Raw genomic sequence first — 20,264 nt, 5'->3', positions numbered from 1 at the left:
TGGACGAACGTCTCAGCTTACACCAAGCACGTGTGTTCCAAACACAGCGGCCGCGCCCAAGTTACGGCAGGCGCCTTTACAGAGGGTGATATAGCACCCCACGAGAGCTTCGACTCGAGAGCGCGACACGATACAGAAACAAGTCGACGAGACGCTACTTCACAACGCGACGTACTTTTCGTCGATGGACCTCAAGACCGGCTATTGGCAGATCGAAGTAGACGAAAGAGACCCAGAAAAGACAGCTTTTATAACACCCGACGGCTTCTTTGAGTTCAAGGTCATGCCTTTCGGTCTTTGCTCGGCACCTGCGACGTTCCAGCGCGTCATGGACACCGTACTGGCCGGATTGAAGTGGCAGACGTGCCTTGTGTATTTGGACGACGTCGTCGTGTTTTCCTCGACCTTCGACGAGCATCTCCAGCGGCTTGAGGCAGTACTTCAAGCAATCAAGACCTCTGGACTGACCCTGAAGCCAGAAAAGTGCCGATTCGCGTACAACGAGCTCTTGTTTCTGGGTCATGTGATCAGCAAGTCTGGGGTGCGCCCAGACCCGTGGAAAACAGCTGCCATCACCGACTTCGCGCCACCCACCGACAAGAAGGCCGTGCGCCGATTTCTCGGCTTATGCGCCTATTACAGACGCTTTGTCAAAAACTTTTCACGGATCGCCGAACCACTGACGCTTCTCACGAAGACTAACGTGGAATTCAGGTGGGAAACGGCGCAAGTGCAAGCCTTTCAAGAACTTAAACGACGCCTGCAGATTCCACCCATACTTGCGCATTTCGATGATTGCGCCGATACGGAAATACACACTGACGCAAGCAGCGTAGGACTCGGTGCTGTCCTTGTGCAAAAGACTGACGGGCTTGAAAGGGTTATCAGTTATGCTAGCCGGTCACTATCCAAGGCAGAAGCCAACTATTCCACAACAGAAAAGGAATGCCTTGCCATCCTCTGGGCTACGTCAAAGTTTTGCTAGCTCTATGGCAGGCCCTTCAAAGTTGTCAGTGACCATCACGCCTTATGTTGGCTAGCTAACTTGAAGGACCCTTCAGGTCGTCTCACACGATGGAGTCTGAGGCTTCAAGAATTCGATATTACCGTCATGTACAAGTCCGGACGAAAACACTGACGCCGACTGCCTGTCTCGTGCCCCCGTCGACGCGCCGCCGCAAGACGATGACGATGACTGCTTCCTCGGAACTATAAGTGCCGACGACTTCGCCGAAAGGCAACGAGCCGACGAGGAACTGGGGGCCCTTATGGAGTACCTCGATTGCAAGACCGCCGTTGTTCCGAAGGTATTCAAGCGAGGACTGCCGTCATTTTTCTTGCGAAATGCCGTTCTCCTAAAGAAGAACTTCTCGCCACTTCGAACCGACTACCTTCTCGTCGTGCCTTCATCATTGTGACCAGAAGTCCTCCAGGCCCTACACGACGAACCGACGGCTGGACACCTCGGTGTTTCCCGCACGCTCGCCAGGATTCAGGAAAAATACTACTGGCCACGCCTTGCTGCCGACGTCGCCCACTACGTTAAGACTTGCCGAGATTGCCAGCGACGGAAGACACCGCCGACTAGGCAAACCGTACTTCTGCAGCCAATCAAACCACCTCACTGGTCGTTACAGCAAATCGGGATGGACTTACTCGAGCCGTTCCCGACGTCGACTTCCGGCAACAAGTGGATCGTCGTAGCAACTGACTACCTCACCAGCAACGCCGAGACAAAGGCCTTGCCCAAAGGCAGTGCCGCCGAGGTAGCCAAGTTATTCGTGGAGAACATCATCTTGCGTCATGGCGCCCCAGAGGTGCTCATCACAGACAGAGGTACCGCCTTTACTGCGGACTTAACTCAGGCGATCTTCAAATACAGCGAGACGAGCCACCGCCGCACCACCGCCTACCATCCGCAGACCAATGCCCTCACCGAACGTCTAAATAACACCATCGCTGACAATCTGGCCATGTACGTCGATGTTGAGCACAAGACGTGGGACGCCGTCCTTCCGTCGTGACCTTCGCCTACAACACGGCCGTCCAAGAAACAACGCAGATGATGCCGTACAAGTTAGTCTACGGAAGGAGCCCGGCGACGACGCTCGACGCCATGCTACCGAACGTCACCGACGAAGAAAATCTCGACGACGACGCTTCCTTACAGCGCGCCGAAGAAGCACGACAGCTCGCCCGCCTACGGATCAAGAACCAGCAGACGACTGACAGCCGCCGCTACAACCTTCGACGACGCCACATGGAATATCAACCCGGTGACCGTGTATGGGTATGGACGCCAAGACGCCGACGGGGACTTGGTGAGAAGCTTCTGTGACGATACTTCGGACCGTACAGGGTACTTCGACACTTTGGCGCGCTCGACTACGAGGTTGTGCCTGACGGCATTACGAACTCTCAGCGGCGCCATGCATGACCTGCAGTCGTCCATGTCGTGCGCCTCAAACCATATTACGCGCGTTAGCGAATCTGAGGACTGTCATTTTGCTTTATTATTGTACTTTCTTGCTTGTGCTTATTGTTTATTGTACTTTGTTGCTTTATTCTTGTTATTTATTGTTGCATGCATTGGCCTGTTCTGTTTTAAGCATCGGGACGATGCTTTTTCATAGGGGGGCTTCGCCACGGGCGTTTCTTATTATCACTTTTGCTTTATTCGTTTTTCGCCCACAAAGACCCACAAAGACTGTCAGCAACGCTCTGCGCAAACCGCACCTGAGTGTTCTAGATGCTTCGCGATTATTCTAGATCGTTTTGTTAAGATTGCGCGCAAGACGCGAACACTAGAGCTTATTCTAGAACTTGCGCGACAACCAGCGATAACGCTGGAATATTCGACGGCACATGTATAAATACCGACGCGCTTCACCGCTTGTCAGTTGATCGACGGTCGACGCTCTGTTCGCCGCTATCAGTGTATTGCTGTAGTTTGACTTTCAGTTTCCCGGCCACAAGTTCGGCCAAATAAACAGTTCCATCTTGGACGTGCTGACTGCTGTCTTCGTCGACGTCACGACCACGTGACAATATGTTCACCACAGCGGTTCTCTCATGAAAACAAAATGCTTTAGACAAGTCATGCCTGTGTAGCTCATGAACATACTTATTAAGAAAAAAAATATGTGACGAAGGCAGTCACGTGCAGGCCTTGGACCGCTTGTTTTAGACCCCTGGCTTACATGATACACATTGGTCAGCACTTGCCAGAATAACGTGATCATGTTTCAATGGCTGACGGTCAGTTTTGTAAATGCAGCGTTTCACAGCAGGCATAGCGATTTTGCCTACTTGATTTTTCATTTGTGTTAAGGTGGTGTAGCGCGAAATAAGACACGTGTCGCTCGCCTTGCTTCGCACTGCACCACATTTACAAAATACCACTTCACATAATGAGCATGGCTTTTGGACTGCACATTATCTTCGAGATACAAAGCACAGCGCGTGCAGAAGTTCGGTGCGCAGAGCCGCCGCACAGGCTTTTGCTTTTGCGTTAGGCACACGTCATGGATTAACATGCACCACCAGTATGTCAGGGACAATTTTCTATCCCTCTGTGCCCCCTGAAAGTGCATTGCGTTTGCGCGCTCTTCGACCATTCTAGCATTGAATGCTTGGGTTTGTTGGGCCAGCATTGTGAAAATCCAGCGCACAATCATGACGTAGACGAGGAAGAAGCACACCACCACATCGCTGATTGGTGTTTGCCACATCATGTTTCTGTGCTCCACACCAGCGGCCCCGTTTATCCTTGGATTATACCGCTTTTGAGACATGGCGAGTTCACGCCGCAGTACGGACATCTGCGTTACGCAAAAAAATGTGTATGTACTACATTGAATTGGTATAGTTCATATAATAGTATTCGTATTAAGGCGAAAGTCTTATATTCCTCATCAAACGGGAAAAGTGACCTGTAATGCCATGTGACGCTCCACATGCGCACGCGCACACGTACACACACACACACAGAGATGAGATAATGGAAAATACACCATCTCCACATTATGCGCAAGGGTCAAAACGTCATCACAAACTCATAATATATTAAGGCAAAAGCCTTGTATGTTTCATGCGAAGAACGAAAGGCTGGCTCGATATGTCTAGTGACTTCTCAAGCGCGAAGCTGTGTGCTAACTTCGCCTTTGCGGCCTTCATGTGACAAAAAAAGGAAGCAGAGCGTCGCTTGTGCGATATAAATTGCGCAGTAAAATAGTCGCACCCGATGGGTTTGGTATTCAAGCCGTCTTAGACGAATGCATTAGGGGCACTGGGAATTTTTTTTCCTGGTTACTAGGATGTTCACGATCCCTCGGTTCCTTCAAAGGCATCGTGCTGAGGCAGCCAAAATTTCTTTATCATATTGTCGTGACATCGAGACAGAGGCCGTAAAGCACAGAATGATCATGTCTTTTTTTTTTAATTTTTACGTTTAAGTGCATTGAGAAGTCTGGGATGCGTCGAAAGCCACTGCAGCCATCAGGCGCTCTCGTTTCTGGTTTGTTCGAGGTCTCGCGAGAACGCAACGCAGTAAGCGTTGTGTTACTTACGGAACGTCTTGTTACGGGCGTATATGCGCGCATCCCTGGAATAGATATGCTATGTACTGCGCATGCGCACTTCTCTCCCGCAGCCGTGCTGCGTACGTAGGCTCGTTATGTACGCCCAACTATATAAAAATGTCTTGCAGAATGGCTGGCAGCCTCCGTCTGCCGAGCTCTTGCGGATGCCCAACTAAAACTGTCAATCAACCAGTTGAGGCCGTTATTCGCATCTTTGTACAGGCTCCTGTTATATGAGCAATGCAATAAATTATCAAGGGCGATTGTTTGCTGACTCCAGATTCTGTCTGCACTGCTTTCAAGGCCTTAAAAACCCTTAGATTTTTGTAGGTCCTCAAATGTCCTTGAATTTTGTCAATACACTTTTGTTGAGCCAATTTTTAGCAGTTGCATTTTGGTTAGTTCTGTGCGAATAATCGAGCTCATATTACACGGTTCCAATTCGCTATGACATTAATATTTGAAAGTACTTAAAAATAACGAATAGACATATCCTACCACGTGTAACCCTCCTTAAAGGAGTACTGACACAATTTTGAGACATCGCAAAAGGGACATTTTTCGTGTCTTTATTAAGCAGTGTCAATGCTGTCCACACACAGGAGTCGGAGAACACGTGTAAAATATTTTAATTTGACATTGAAGTTTTCGTTGCTGAGCATCTGCTGGCCAGCCCCACTGCAATGGACATTATGCCGACGAGTCAAGACAGTTAAGCCCGAGTTTGCAAGTTCTGCGTCCTGCACACAGCCTAAATCGTAGAAATCACTGACAGGGTCACTGGACGACATTTCACTCATCGTCGTTTATGCGCGCCACGAGCAGATGACGGATTTGCTGCTTGTACGTTGCGAGTTTCTGTATCCCTATGACGTCACACTGCTATGAAACGTCACTGAGAAGCCGCCTCCTCGATATCAAAACCGAAAGTGAATTTTAAAGGTAGTGGTAATTAAAGTATATACGATGCATTCCCAGGCACCACAATACTCGTTTTAGGTTTCTCGACACCAGTATTTTTATTTAGAGCAACAATGCGAAAATTTTTTAAATTCATGTCAGTACTCCTTTAAGGATGGTTTCACTGCAACACGGGACTGCTGTGCCGAGAAATCACCTTGTTAGGGGAAATCCCAGCGCGAAGCCACATTTCTGCACTTCAGTCATTCTTTTTATTAACGTCTTATATTGCCTAAGTTAGAGAAATTTTAAAACTTAAATTATTCTTCCACATATAATTTGCCTCCTACTACAATTCCAATCTCGCTACTATTTGAATTTACTTCAAAATTACTCGACACTAATTGCCATTCACTTTGAGCCTAGAAATTTATGTTCACCTGAGCCTGCTTTTGATCAGAGGGTTAATGAGGATTTTATTTTGTGGCAGTGGGGCGAGGTAAGGGTGCCCGACCCCTTTGGAAATGTGTGAGTGTGTGGGCATATATACTTATCAGGTGAACGTGTTCATCGCGTAGTTTGTACTTGCTATATGACGTAATTGCCCCTAAAACGACACAAAGTAAGTTGGAAGCGCTGCCCGTTTTGTCATGTTTGTGTTTTTTTCTGCGTCATCTATATATTCATATAAGGTTAAAAAATTCTAAGGCTGGCAATGCACATTTTGTGTGTGTGTTGCATATACACGCGCTCACGCAGTACATCCATATTGTGAGGCGAATCAGTTTAAGCAAAGTAGCAGAATACTGAAACCTGCAGAAAGTGTAAACAAAATATGACCAAAAAAGGAACTGTGAGAATTCCTTTAGTTAGCTATTAATTGTGAAAAAGTGCCTGCTTTGGCTTGTGTGCAATGAAGGATGTGCTTCATGCTGTGAAATCTGGTGTTTCCATTTTTCTATGATCTAAGTGTTCTTTCATGTCGTTTAAAATTCTTCCTTAGGTGTTTGAAAGTCCTTAAAAACCCCTGAATTTTTTTCGTCAAAGTTGCTATGAACTTTGCTTTTCTGCATTCCTTCTCTCTGTCTCTCTCATCGATGCTCACTCACTTACTCACTCCACTCATCCTCATTGATTCTCACCCACTTTCATACTCACTTAATCTCACGCTCATGGGTACTCACTCACGTTCATTCTCATTTCGACTCGCAGTCGTCGATACACACATTCATACTCATGTCTGCTCACACTCGTCGATACTCGCATTCAACTCACGCCTACTCACACTCGTCGGTACTCCCTTACGCTCATACTTACGTCCACGCACACTCGTCGATACTCACATTCATACTCACGTCTACTCACGCTCACGAGTACTCACTCCCGTTCATACTCACGTCCACTCACTCATGAGTACTCACCCACATTCACACTCACTTCTCTTTACACTCATGATCACTCACTCACCTTAAGACTCACGTCTACTCACACTCATGAGTACTCACTCATGTTTATACTCACGTCTACTCGCACTCACATCTCCTCACACTCATGAGCACTCACGTTCATTCACGTCTACTCACACTCATGAGTATTCACTCACGTTCATACTCACGTCTACTCACACTCATGAGTACTCACTCACGTTCATACTCGCTTCTACTCACACTCATGAATACTCACTCACGCTCATACTCACGCCTACTCACACTCATGAGTGCTCACTCACGTTCACACTCAGGTCTCCTCACACTCATGAGCACCCACTCACGTTCATACTCACGTCTACTCACACTCATGAGCACTCACTCACATTCATACTCACTTCTACTCACTTATACTCACTTCACGTCTATGTATTTGTTGCGCTACCTGCTCTATGATGCATTCTTACAAACTCGCCCAGATTTCAGTTCTTGCTTGCAGATGTTTGACCCTGTTCTGCAAACACTCGGGACCACTGATGCGTCCACTGTCGGCTTAGGAGCAGTACTTCAACAGTGTCAAGGCAAGGACTTGGTCACCATCGCTTTTGCTTCCAGACGGCTGACAGACCAAGAAAAGAAGTACTCAATAGGCGAATTAGAAGCCCTAGTACCTAGCATGCATCTGGGCCTGGGAGCACTGGAGCGTGTACTTGTGGGGGCTCCCGTTCATTCTGCACCCAGACCACCAGGCATTGGTGATGCTTTTGGGTACTAAAGGAGCTGGTTAATGACCATCCAGGATCGCTAGGTGGCATGCAAGGCTGCTACCCTACAACTACAAGATTTAATTCAAGAAGAGCTAAGAGACTGACAGCGGACGCTCTTTCCAGAATGCCACATTAAGCACCGTTTCAAGAAACAGAATTTGACCTGGTGGAAGAAACAGTATGTCTCATTTCGCAATGCCAAACCCATCAAGAGTTTGTCACTGAGACCATGCAAGATCCTGTGCTACAGAAGATTGTCGGCTGGATGACATCAGCATGGCCACCAAGTAAATCTCTGCTTTCCGAAGTTGTTCCTTTCCACCGTATCTGAGATGAATTGACCGTCATGGATCGTCTACTTCTTTGGGGTGACCAATTCATGGTTCCGTCATTCCTGGGGTACCATCTCATGAAGGCAGCGCATGAGTCGCATTCAAGAATTTATTACTGAGAACTAACAGACAGACTCATTAATATTGTGTCTAACTAAGAAACGAGCCCTTAAAGATGATCATCTTTCTTTCATCCAGGAATCTGTAGGACAAAGCAGAGGCTTCACGATCAACACTGGTGGCCGGGACAGGCTAGGCAAGTGGAAGGAATGGTTAGATCCTGCGCTGTCTGCCAGTCCGTAGACAAATCGGCAAAGCCATTTGTGCCACCCTTACAACCAGTGGAACTTCTGGTGGCACCATGGAAAAAGTGTGGCATAGATGCTGTGGACTTATTTGCAAACGCATCACCAGAATGTCGTTTTGCAATTACTCTTGTGGACTGCCACAGCAAATGACTCTAAGTATGCTTTACTCACAACGTCATGACTGCAAGGATAAGATGTTTCCTGCGGAGTGTGTTCAGCTGTGAAGGCTACCTTGATGAGCTGGACAGCACCCATGGGCCACAGTTCACTTCCAATGAGTTGGAGCAGTTTTTGCAAAACAGGTATCAAGCATACCTTTTCTGCAGTGTATCACTCACAAGCCAATTGCCAAGTGGAAAGATTCAATAGAGTACTAACAGAATATATTCAAGTATGCTTGCAAGAGCGGCGACCTTTGAAAGAAGCCATTATGGAATACCTTGGCATGTACCGTTGCACACCACATGCTACGACTGGTCAGCAACCTGTGTTATTTCTACATGGCCAGCTCCCACGAGCAAGACTTCACTTGGTGGGGATTCCCCAATTAGTATTTTTTCCCAGTAACCTGGCACGGAACTTAGCCTTGCACCAAAAGGTAGCTGAGCTTCAACACAAGAGCAAGAGTTGCACGGATAGACGCCGAGCCACCAAGAGTGTGTCATTGATGCCGGGCCACGCGTACGTGTTAAGTTGCCAGGTCATGTACCTAAGGGCACCTGCAGCTGTTCGCGCCCATTTACCATCGTCAAGCGTAGACATCAAGATTCATAAGAACCGGACAATGGCCGCACCTGGAACCGTGATGGTCGGTGCCTTACACCACGATGCCAGAGTTGGCTTCCCATTTTAGCGACGTAGCAACATACCCTGACTTAGCAGTTTGCCACCACCCCCCTCTCCTCTGATCTGCAGCAGAGAAGTCCTGGTATGCAGGGACAGTGTGGTGCGCAGTAAGCCTCGGCACAAGTTCCACCTGATACAGATGTCCAGCCAGAGTGATGCCAGGTCAAAGATTCCGGCCCAAGCCTGAGGCACAAGCATTTCCTGGGCAGCCTGAAGCTGCTCCAGGAGTCCAGCCAGCGCGACCTAGTTTACATGGTCCGAGTTCGCCTTCGACTATGAGGCGCTCGTCCTGGCAGAGAAGAGAACCAGCACGGTTGTCAGTTTATGAGAGACGCTATGCTTAGTGATTGGTTTTGCTTCTAGGTAGTGCCATAAGTCGTGTTCTCACCTGATGGCGCCACAAGTAATCTTATCATCTGTATATATACTTCAGTGCTATGAAATAAAGGGATAGAATTTTGTGGCCTTCGATCGGAGCAGATCCTTTGGCTCGTGTGCATACGTATGAGCATGCACGATTACAACAGTAAAGATTGACTTATTTATTAAGTGAACTTGTGCTCGGCAAAAGAAGACTCACATTTCAACAATAGCAGCGAGCACAGTCGTCTATAATGTTGTCATTGGCGGAACATGTCCTATTTTATACATGAGTGATCAAATGTTCAAGCATTGTCTCTGGTGCTCACATTAGGTCATTAGTAAGCAGTAAGCACACGTGGTAAAAATTCAATATTTTGTGTGTTTTTCTGGTGTATAATGAAGTGTAAACGTGCATGGTGTTGTGTCGCCGCCGGAGGTACCATCTGGCGGGCCAAGAAGGCGGCTCAGCGCCGGAGCGCCGCAGTTGCGTCAAGACAGCCGGAAAACGGGGATGGGATTGTAGTTTATTTACAAAGAGATTTGGTCATACGAGTTCGTACATGAAATGCCCGTTGTGTGGCGCTCTGCGTCACACAATCGAAACCGAAACTGGTAAGGCGCGACACCACATCATCTCCCCCTAAAAAGGAAAGGAGTTGTACTCTGTATATGACATTATACAGTGGTAAGGCACTGAAAAGTTTGTATGAAGTAACACGTTGGCACACAATCCTTGAACATCTTGTAAGAAAATGTGCAAAAATAAGTAACATCATTATACAATAGTTATCACATGTAGGAATGTATTCTTTATTAGGACAATATGTATGTGACCGGAGTTGACGTAGTTTGACTAAACTTGATGTAATGGATTTTTTTTTTATTGCATGAGCCCATTTATGAACTAGTATAAGTAGTAATTAGGAACTTAGTGTCAGTCACCATTATATGTTCCCCAAAAACAAACAGGATTATACAGTAATATATGAAAGTAGTATATAAAGTAGTATATAAGTATGTGAAACATGAGTATTGTGAAGAATATATATATCAAGGAACGTAGTCCTTGTATCGTGTCGGCTTTCTTCGGTGCCGTTTGGGACGAAGGGGACGGTTAGTAGAAGAATTTGAGCCTTGGGGCTCACCTACACGCTCATCGGAGAGCAAACGCGGCAAAGTTTCAAGATTTTCCGTAGTCGGCATGTTAGTCGACGTATCTATACTTTGTTGTGTCGCCGCTGGAGGTACCGTCCGGCGGGCCAAGAAGGCGGCTCAGCGCTGGAGCGCCCGCAGTTGCGTCAAGACAGCCGGAAAACGGGGATGGGACTGTAGTTTATTTACAAAGAGATTTGGTCATACGAGTTCGTACATGAAATGCCCGTTGTGTGGCGCTCTGCGTCACACAATCGAAACCGAAACTGGTAAGGCGCGACACCACACATGGCAGTAAAGTTTGAAAGTCCATATCACTAAAATTGTTTGCTACACTAGGGGTCCACTTACTTTGCCTGCATCAACCTTAACCAGTTTATGGCATGGTGGTGCACAAGTTCAAAAATTGCGCACCTTGAGTTCAGGGGTGCGAACACAGTGGGACATTAGAAGTGGATGGCCAACACAGTGCAGGCCTCACTTTCGTCTGCCTAAAGGGACCCTGATATAGTTTTTTGACATCTCATCAGCATTTAGGCTACTGCAACATCAAATAATTCGCAGCATAAATTAATTGACGCATCTTGTATCAAGGCAAGAGAGACACCAGCGAGTATATTTACAATATTTACAAGCAACTGTGCCACTGAATGGCTGCTAGCATCTCGCGCGGCATTCCAGCTTCTTCCTTGTCTCTTCGTCTCCAACGGCGTGCTCATCCACAACGCCTTGCAGCAATATGTTGCTCTCCTTCTTAGCAGTGTTTTTCCTTCTTAACTGGTCAAACACGCATCCATTGTCGGCAGCGCACTTGCATGTTGAGCTGCACTACCCTTTTCGGTGCCTTTGCAATCTACACAAGTAGTGCAATCAACTCTGGCACTATTTAAAAATGATCACTGATAAGTGTTCTCGGGCAATGTGGCTGTGTCTTCAGGGGTTACAGCCGCACACGTGTGTATCCTGGCATTGATTGGATAGTGAGAGCCCGACACTCGCTGCACTGATGAGTTGAAGTGACTTCGCTCACCAGTTACTTACATATCTTACATGATGTTGCAGCTTTGCAAATCACAAATTTCTAGATTTGCAGCACACAATGCAGCTAGGGCAATTCATTATGTCATAGAAAAGAAGCCTCGAAGTAAACACTGTCACGTTGCTCGTGTCAATGCAGAGCATACTGTAACACAGGCACAGGTCGCTCGCTGTTCACCGGAGGTTCGGTGACATAGACTGAACGCATCCAATCAAAACGGTCGACAGTGCTGCGTGTCATGAGTCAGTGCTACATAGAATGAAAGAGGGAAGTTGAAAGCTTGTTCAGCTCTGTCACCGCGATCTGTAGCAATTCGCCTGTTTAAAGGGGCCCTGCAGCACTTTTTGAGCAAAGTAAAAAAAAACACTGCCGATCGGTAGTCGAGGCTCCCAAGAACACATCAGCCAAGCATTATGGCGCAGCACATGACCTGAAATTTACAATTAATTCTCAAAGTCAGCTAGAAATTGCTCCCTGTTCTCTCAACAAATAATTCCATATACCCAAATTACTGCCCCATATACCCAGAGTCCACGGCTATTGGCTGATTTGAGCATCGTAAACTGCATATTTACCGTGGTCGCCGTGAGGTGCCGCCACATGCACGCCCTCACGATCACACTGAAAGTAAGCCGTGCATTCAAAGAATAAAAGAAAAGAAAGTGTTTAAGGTCGTGACGCGCGCTGATGAAGGGGCACATCTTGCCCCCTGCGTAGCTTTCAGCTCACTCACTGGTACAAAAGGAGAGAGAAAGCGCTTGAAGTGTGCGACTAATCAACTCCGCTTGTACTTGACGGATTCTAAAAAACTTTCCGGCATGTGATTCATGACACGTCATGTGCTAATAGTGAGACTATTCTATTATAACCCAGAAAAGTGTTGCAGGGCCTCTTTAAAGTTTTGTAATAAATTACACCGTTGCCGCAGAGAGTTAAAATCAGTCTGTAATGATCCTTAGGACTTGCTTTGCCGGCTCAGTGCGTTTGTACAAAATCGTCAAAACCGTTCCAGGGTCCCTTCAACCCTTTGAAAATCAAGTTTTTTTGCCAAAAGCTACCCGCCAGGGTCAATTTTTTTAATTGCTGACTTAAATTCTTCAGGTGAATCTGTTTCAGAAAAATATTTTAATAATTTTTTTAGGGTGACCATAAAGTGACGAAAAAGTTGTTTGTGTTGTTACGTACACATGGTTTATTCATGAGTAACAGCAAGATAAATTCTAAAAAAAAAACCTATACGACTGTTAAAAAATTATGCGTTGCAATAAACATCTGTATAGTTCACAGACGTACAAAAATAAGCGCATGAAGCGGCGTCAAGTGGAAACACTGAGGGAGAAAAGACACTTTTCTTCTTATCAGCATCATCGCGCCGCGCAGCCTTTTGAGATGTCGCCCCAGTGAGAAGGTATTTCTTGTGCAGGTGCCCTACTATCTGGGCTCCTCATGGAAGGGCCGAGCTGAGCTGTCAGCGAGCCTGGACGAGAGCCGAGTGATTGGCATGCAGCCTCAGCAAGTGGGGCGCATGCACCGCCACCTCAGCATTGCCACCCACCTGGCCAATAGGAGCAGCAGCAGCAGCCTGGCCTGGTTCCTGTACGCTCCTTACTGGATCATCAACAAGACTGGCCTGCCACTGCAGATCAGGGTCAGTAGGCCATTAGAAAGGCGTTCTTAGCACCATCTACAATTCAGGAAAAGCAATAGCTTAACTGGCACCTGTAAATGCTGAGTCATTGACCAGTCTTTTGGACAGTCCCCATAGAGCGAATGTTTCGGCGCATCTGAACTTATGGATGCCAAATCCCTCTCGTATCTGACCTTTCCGACTTTCTGCTCTGATTTCAAGTCTGAACAAGCATTATGTGAAGCCATCACCTCTCTGCCTTGAACCATCGCTCTCGTACACAATACATTTGTAACTATGGCAGTTCTGAAAAGGCAGCTCTGCTGCAAAGCAATTGTGTTACGCGGGAAAGCATTCATAACATATTGTGGTGAAGCACATCAGGAATCCAAAAAGATCGCCCTTGCAGGGCACAGTGCGTGCTCCTTAACTATAGAGGTACACAATCATGTCGCCTATCATTGAAACCTCATTGGTGCGTACCCATTGTAAGCATACTAATAGTTAAAATTTAGTTGCGCGCCGAATCTGTGACCCAGTCTTCAGAGAGCTTACTATTTTCACTTAAGCCACTGTGTACCACTTAGTGAGCACCTTAAATCAAGAATCAAGAAATGTTTATTCTGGTGTACAGCAAGCACTGCATACCGAGAAAATTGGGCTAAAGGTGTGTCAATACACCTGACGAGGGCCCAACTTCCCTTCGGAAGTTCAGGCATATGTTGCAGCGTGAATTTCACAAAAGTGTTACGCAGTGATGATACAATATTATACAATGTTATAAAATGTGTCAGTTATGCAATGCATGAAATCACTGCCTCAAATCAAAGCATCTACCATGCTAAACGCAACATTAACACATACAAAATAAAGTACATCTCAACCAGTCACATGTACATAACAGTAGTTTAAGACATAATGAATAGCTGGTAAATATTTATTGGACATAAAAGATCATGACAAAATTACCTAAAGAAGACAAGACAAGATTATAAAGCTTTTTCTACATTTCTGCTAATAACTGTTTCGCACATTTGAAGGAATGTTACAGTTTGAATATTCCCTTATTAGAAAATCAATTTGTGGATAAACGTTCAAGGTACAAGGTATGATAATCAAAAGTTTCTGAAGGCCATAATTTGTTCGTGTTGTATGGAAGTCATAGTGTTTATGTCGAAAATCGTAAAATGTGTTGACATTTAGATATCGTTGTTCGAAACTTTTTTTATCATTTTTGACAAGTTGGTGTATATGAATTGATAGTTTTTTCAGATATATTTGTGAAATGTTCAGCAGACTGTGTTTTCTAAATCTACTTTTCGCGCTTTCACGAATTGAAAGACTTTCGATAGCACGTACAGCTCTTTTTTTTGGAGTACTGGAAGCTTCATTACGTTACTCTGTGTAGTCGTTCCCCACATAAGTATGCAATAATGAAAATGAGAAAATTTCACCATCTCCCTCTAAAGGGAACCATGTGGGGATGCGAAGCAGCGCATGGGTGGACTAAAGTCCCGTTCATCACGGGCACCTTGCCCGATGTTAACGTGTCCTTGCAAGTCTAGCACACCATGAATTCACTGTAATTGCTGTTGCTGTTACTCGTCCTGAACTCTTGTTGGAGCACGCCACGCAGATTCATCGCGCATCTGCAGAATCTCGTTCCCCGACGCCATCACATGATCGCTGAGAGAGTGTAAGGGGGAGAGGCCACAGCATCTTACCCAGCCCCTTACAAAGGCCCGGACGCACTAGCGCATGCCAGCACACATGGTTTTGTCTGCGTTACGTCAAGCTAGGACAGCATACGGCAGCCCGGGCCCCTAAAGTGCTCTGCACGCATCATCATCAAGGCGGTCGAAGAACAAGACGAAGAAGACTTCTCCTTGGCACGAGCGCACGCTCTGCACGTATCATCATCAAGGCGGTCGAAGAACAAGATGAAGAAGACTTCTCCTTGGCGCGAGCGCGCACTCAATATGTTACAGATGGCTATGGTAGGTTTTAGAAAGCGGACGGTCGCCAATGAAACTACGGACAGAGCCGAGCGCATAAGCTGCTTCGCATCTTATAAACAAGCGAGTAGTACAATAACAGCTTTATTCTAACCAGCAATGCATAATGTAATTTATTTATTATGCCTATAGAGCGAGCAACTTTAGTGGATAAGTAATTGATGTGTTCCGACCAAGACATATTCTCGTGAAATATAACCCCAAGAAATTTGATTTTTGATTCGTGTGCAATTTTGTTTCCGCGATATTTCAAACAAAACTCATTAATAATGGCTTTATTCTTTGGTCTGAACAATGCATACTTTGTTTTTGTGATGTTTAATTGCAACCTTCATAGTGTTCTGCCGACCAGGCAGAACCCATGAGCATGAGCTCACCCACTCCTGCCATGCCAAGAGCGAGAGTAACCTTCTCATGGGTGCTAAGTCACGGTATGAACCAGACTGTCGTGGTTACCACTTCACCTGAAAAATAGAGGCAAAAACTTGGAGGATGCTTGAGAACAAGACACCAGCCTTAAGAGTAGAACCCGATAGCTTCATTGCGCATTGCCTTCTCCATTGCTAGCCTGGCTTCAGTTCTCGGTGCATGCCTCAATCGTGCCGTAAGGAAACGAACAACTGTGTGCATAACCTTCGCCGTTTCGAAGTATCCTAGAATGCCTACTGCAAGTACAGTTGTTAAGTGCCCACTACGCCATAATTCTTCCTTTTGCGAAGGGCCCACTACGCGTTCGTAAGGCAACACCCGATCCTATGCAGCTGTTCACTTTGCTTTTGCTGCTGATGATGATGATTAAATATATCGGAGCGCTTTGTAATAGGTGGGCCTTTGAAACACCCATTCGTTGCGCAATTCAGATGGTTTGATGCCGGGCGCAATTCTACACTTCTGCCACGCAATATTACATGCGTTAACCTTTTCAGACGGCACCTATGAAAAACTGTCTGTAAATGCGTCAGATTATCAGATCATTATTTCAAGGCACTCGATATTCTATTGCAACAAAAATAATTTTATAATAGATTGATGTATGTGTTTTATAGTAATTAATCAAAATTAAGTTCCGATTAAATATATATTTATCCTGAAGCGATTCATGTTGTGTTTTTGCATATATAGAGTCAAATCTCAGGCTAGAAATATAGTGCAACTTAATTTTGGTTTTGTTCATTTCGAGAAACGAAAAATTATACTTCTGACGTGGCTCGTGGGAAGCATCACGTTGAACGACTCGTCGACCATGGTAGTGCCTTCAGAAAAGTGATCATATGCAACAGCAAAATGAAGTTAAGTGAAGACAGATTAATTAGGTTCAAGTCATCCAAACCTCACTGTACCTTGCCCTTTCTTAGCCCCTAGTCAACACAGCTAGTGAAAGCAAGGGATGTACACAATCGTGTACATAGCGTCTGAAAGGGTTGGGAGACTCTTTCCACTACATGACATTCATGTAGTGTTTTTTTCTGAAGCAGTTTCAAGAAAGAACGTTGCTCTGTGGTAGAACACCTGCTTGCCACGAAGACGGCCAGGGTTCGATTCTCACTCGAACCCGAAGATTTTTATTAGGTATATTATTTGCATCTTTCTCGATTTTCGGTCATGGACAAGATGATTTTTCACTGAGAACCAACGACGTCGTCACCGACACCGACACTGAAATTTCTGTGAAACGAGCTCTTTAACACAATCGTGTTAAGAGAGAACAGAATTTACGGCTCTGTTACACTCCAATGTTCTCAACGCTCCCGTGCACAGTGGTTATGTTTGATCGCGTCAAGTCAGCGATGCTGCACCATGTGTGGGTCGGCCTCTCCTGCAATAATAAAGAGTCCTCTTTTAATACTAAAGAGTTACAATTCTTGCAATCGGGGTTACCAAGTTCATGGGAAGTGTTTATCTGCTTTCGACATGCGCACTGAAGTGGCTGTTCCCTGTATGTGTGCGAGAAGAAATGTGAGGAAAAATTATATAATAAATTGTTAAAAGTCTGTGCTGTTGTGTGTTCTCTTTCTGTGTCCTGGTTGTGTACGTGCACTGTGTGTTTCATAATGCTCCAAAACAAAAATTTTTGCTGCTACAAAGTAGTCCAAAATCAAAATTTTCCTGCTCCTTGCTCCAAATCAGAAGTGCTCAGTAGCATCACTGTGTAGTCTGCACGTATCTCGCCAGAATACGGCCACTAGCGTGGGTTCGGACTTGGCAAGCCACAGGGCTGCGTTACCGTCACCTTGCATGAACTAGCCTGCCGCTGCACACGTGCATTCGGGCAACGAAGTTCACAGTACTGCTCTCGAGAATCCGCAGCACTTTACTGCCTGCGGCAACACCACAAAATGTACCACACCCCCTCCCAAAGGCGGCGGGAAAAACAAAGAGGCTTAACACGCCACGGGCGGAAATACAGAACAATGGGTGCCACTAGCATGTCTTTGTGGGCAATGGCTCACGGCGACATGCCGCTAAGAGAAAAGGTCCCTCGCGACCATGCTCCATACCCTCGCAATCAGCGACCACTGGGCCCGATCGCTCAAGGCAAGACAAACTCCGTCCGCGTTGGCTTTCGATAAGTGCGGCTCAGCGTAGCATCACCACACACAAACGCACTGCACCGCTCTTCGGCCAAGCGTTCAGAAGGGATACCGTAAGGTAAGCACTCACCGCCGTCCCAAGGCATCGTTAGCGAACTCCGTCCGAGTGAACCTCAAAACAAAGGAGCCGACGAACGGGAAGGAAAACACGTGCTTACCCTACGATGTCTCGAGAGAGAGTCTTGCCCACGAAACGTCTCGCGAGACCACGCGCGGAGCCACCGTCGAGATCCGGCTCCTTCTGAGGGAGGCTAACGTCACCCCGTTCACCCAGCACTGTAGGAGGGGAGAGTCATGACCGAACATGTGGACAGCAGAAATAGGCGAAACCCCATGCAATGGCGACGGGCATGCCTCAATCCCACAACTGTTACCTGGGGTAACAGTTGTGGGATTGGGTTCAAACAGTGATCAGCACAATGAGACACTTCAAAAAGTGCTGCAGGCACTTGCAAAGGCTGGAGTAACAATGGACAGTGTTTAATGTTCAATGCCTAACATTCCTTGGACACTGGTTTGATGAGGATGAAGTACGACCTCACGAAAAGAAGGTGGCAGCGATATTGAAAATGGAGAGTCCCAAAAACAGGACCGAGCTGCAGAGAATTCTCAGAATGGAAACATACCTCGCGAGATTCTTTACCTATCTCTCTGATAGTCCTGCAGCCACTCACACTCGTGTTGTCAAAGAAGCAAGTATTTCCTTGGGGTGCTCCACAACGGCAGGCATTCAACAGGTGAAAGTCGGCGCTCTCATCTCGCCCTGTCCTTGGTGTTTACAGCCCATCAAAAGAAACAGTCATCACCGCCGATGCATCATCCTTTGGACTGGGAGCATTGATCCAGCAGAAGTAAATGAATGGCAAGTTTTCTGTCATCGCTTATGCCTCAAAGTTACTCTCAGAGACTGAGAAACGTTACATTCAAATTGAAAAAGAGGCTCTTGCTTTAGTCCGATCATGTGACATATTCAGCGATCACCTTGTTGGCAAGCTGTTCACCTGGAGACGGATCATAAGCTGTTGGTTCCCATCTTCACTTCAAAGAGCCTTGATGTCCAGACATTCCAATTACAGAGGCTAAAGATTAGGATGATGCAGTATTGATATGAGGTTGCATCTGTTCCAGGCACCACCACAGACACACCTTGGAGAGCGCCTCTGAGAGAAACAAAAGACAGTGAGCTAGAACAAAGCGGGGAAACTTTCCTGTGCACTATGACTACCTCTATTCGAATAAAACAATGTTGTCTTCAATATTTAAAGACATTTCAACAAACAGATCCTGTTTGCACACAACTGTGTCTGCTGTGCAAGGAAGAATGGTTCTCCGGGAGAGACTTAGGACTTGACCTAAAACCTTTCTACGACCATCAAATCCAGCTCACTGTGGTGACTGATTTACTCCTATATGCTTCTCGAGTTGTCATCCCTGATTCCTGCCAAAAATAAATCCTGCGACTCTTGCATGAAGGTCACTCTGACATAACAAAGACACTCGCTTGAGCCAGAGAGTGCGTCTGGTGGCCCACCATAGGAACAGACGTCTCGTCCCTGGTGAGGCAATGCAAACAATGCATTGAAACAAGAGTCAGCAGGAAAAGGCCACTAATAAGCTCCAAACTTGTAGAAAGACCTTAGCAATGCATTGCAAAGGACTCATTTCATTTCAAGAACCAGTGGTGGTTGATAGCTATTGATTATTATTCAAGATACCCTCAACTGATTTGGCTGGAGAAGCTCACATCTGCAGCTGTAGTCAGTCACTGCAAGTGATTTTTTGCACGCCACAGAATTCCTGAGGAAATGGTTTTCAACAATGGTCCAAAGTTTTCGTCGACCGAGTTTTCACTGTTCGCTCAAGACTGCGGTTTCAAGCACATTATATCTAGCCCTAACTGTCCTCAGAGTAATGGACTTGCTAAGGCTGCAGTAAAGATCATAAAGACATCTATGGCAAAGATTAAAGACCCTTACCTGACGCTTTTAGCTTACAGGTTTACTCCTTTGAAGAATGGATATACCCCTACCAAACTACTCATGGGTTGTCGCATGAGATCAAGGCTTCTTCTTTGTTCGACCAAGCTGACACCCTACCCTAGTTGTCAGATCAAGACTGTCTTTGGAACTTTGAATTAAGGTACTGTAAACGTCAAAGGGACAACTTCCACAGACGTCACAGTCTGCAACTTGCCGGAGCTTCTTTATGGAGATGCTGTATGGATGACGTATCTGAAGAGCAAAGGGACAGTCCGAGCCCTAGCCGATGAACCTCGAGATTACTGGGTCAACACTGACACTGGTGCTGTATGCAGAAA

At 46.2% G+C, this 20,264-nt stretch overlaps 1 protein-coding gene across 1 annotated transcript in view; it reads left to right on the top strand.

The window, feature by feature from the left end:
* Window positions 1–20,264, top strand: part of LOC119397704 (intermembrane lipid transfer protein VPS13A) — a 1,038,245-nt gene that overhangs the window by 726,245 nt on the left and 291,736 nt on the right. Inside the window, exon 54 of the mRNA XM_037665124.2 lies at window positions 13,138–13,362. Within this exon, the coding sequence (XP_037521052.1) occupies window positions 13,138–13,362 (225 nt within the window). The remainder of the gene's footprint in view (window positions 1–13,137; window positions 13,363–20,264) is intronic.

This window comes from Rhipicephalus sanguineus, chromosome 6, assembly GCF_013339695.2.
Source record: "Rhipicephalus sanguineus isolate Rsan-2018 chromosome 6, BIME_Rsan_1.4, whole genome shotgun sequence".
In the NCBI taxonomy this organism is placed as follows: Eukaryota; Metazoa; Arthropoda; class Arachnida; order Ixodida; family Ixodidae; genus Rhipicephalus; species Rhipicephalus sanguineus.
The sequence above is the reverse complement of the archived record's forward strand: the minus strand, read 5'-3'. Positions and strand labels throughout refer to the sequence as shown.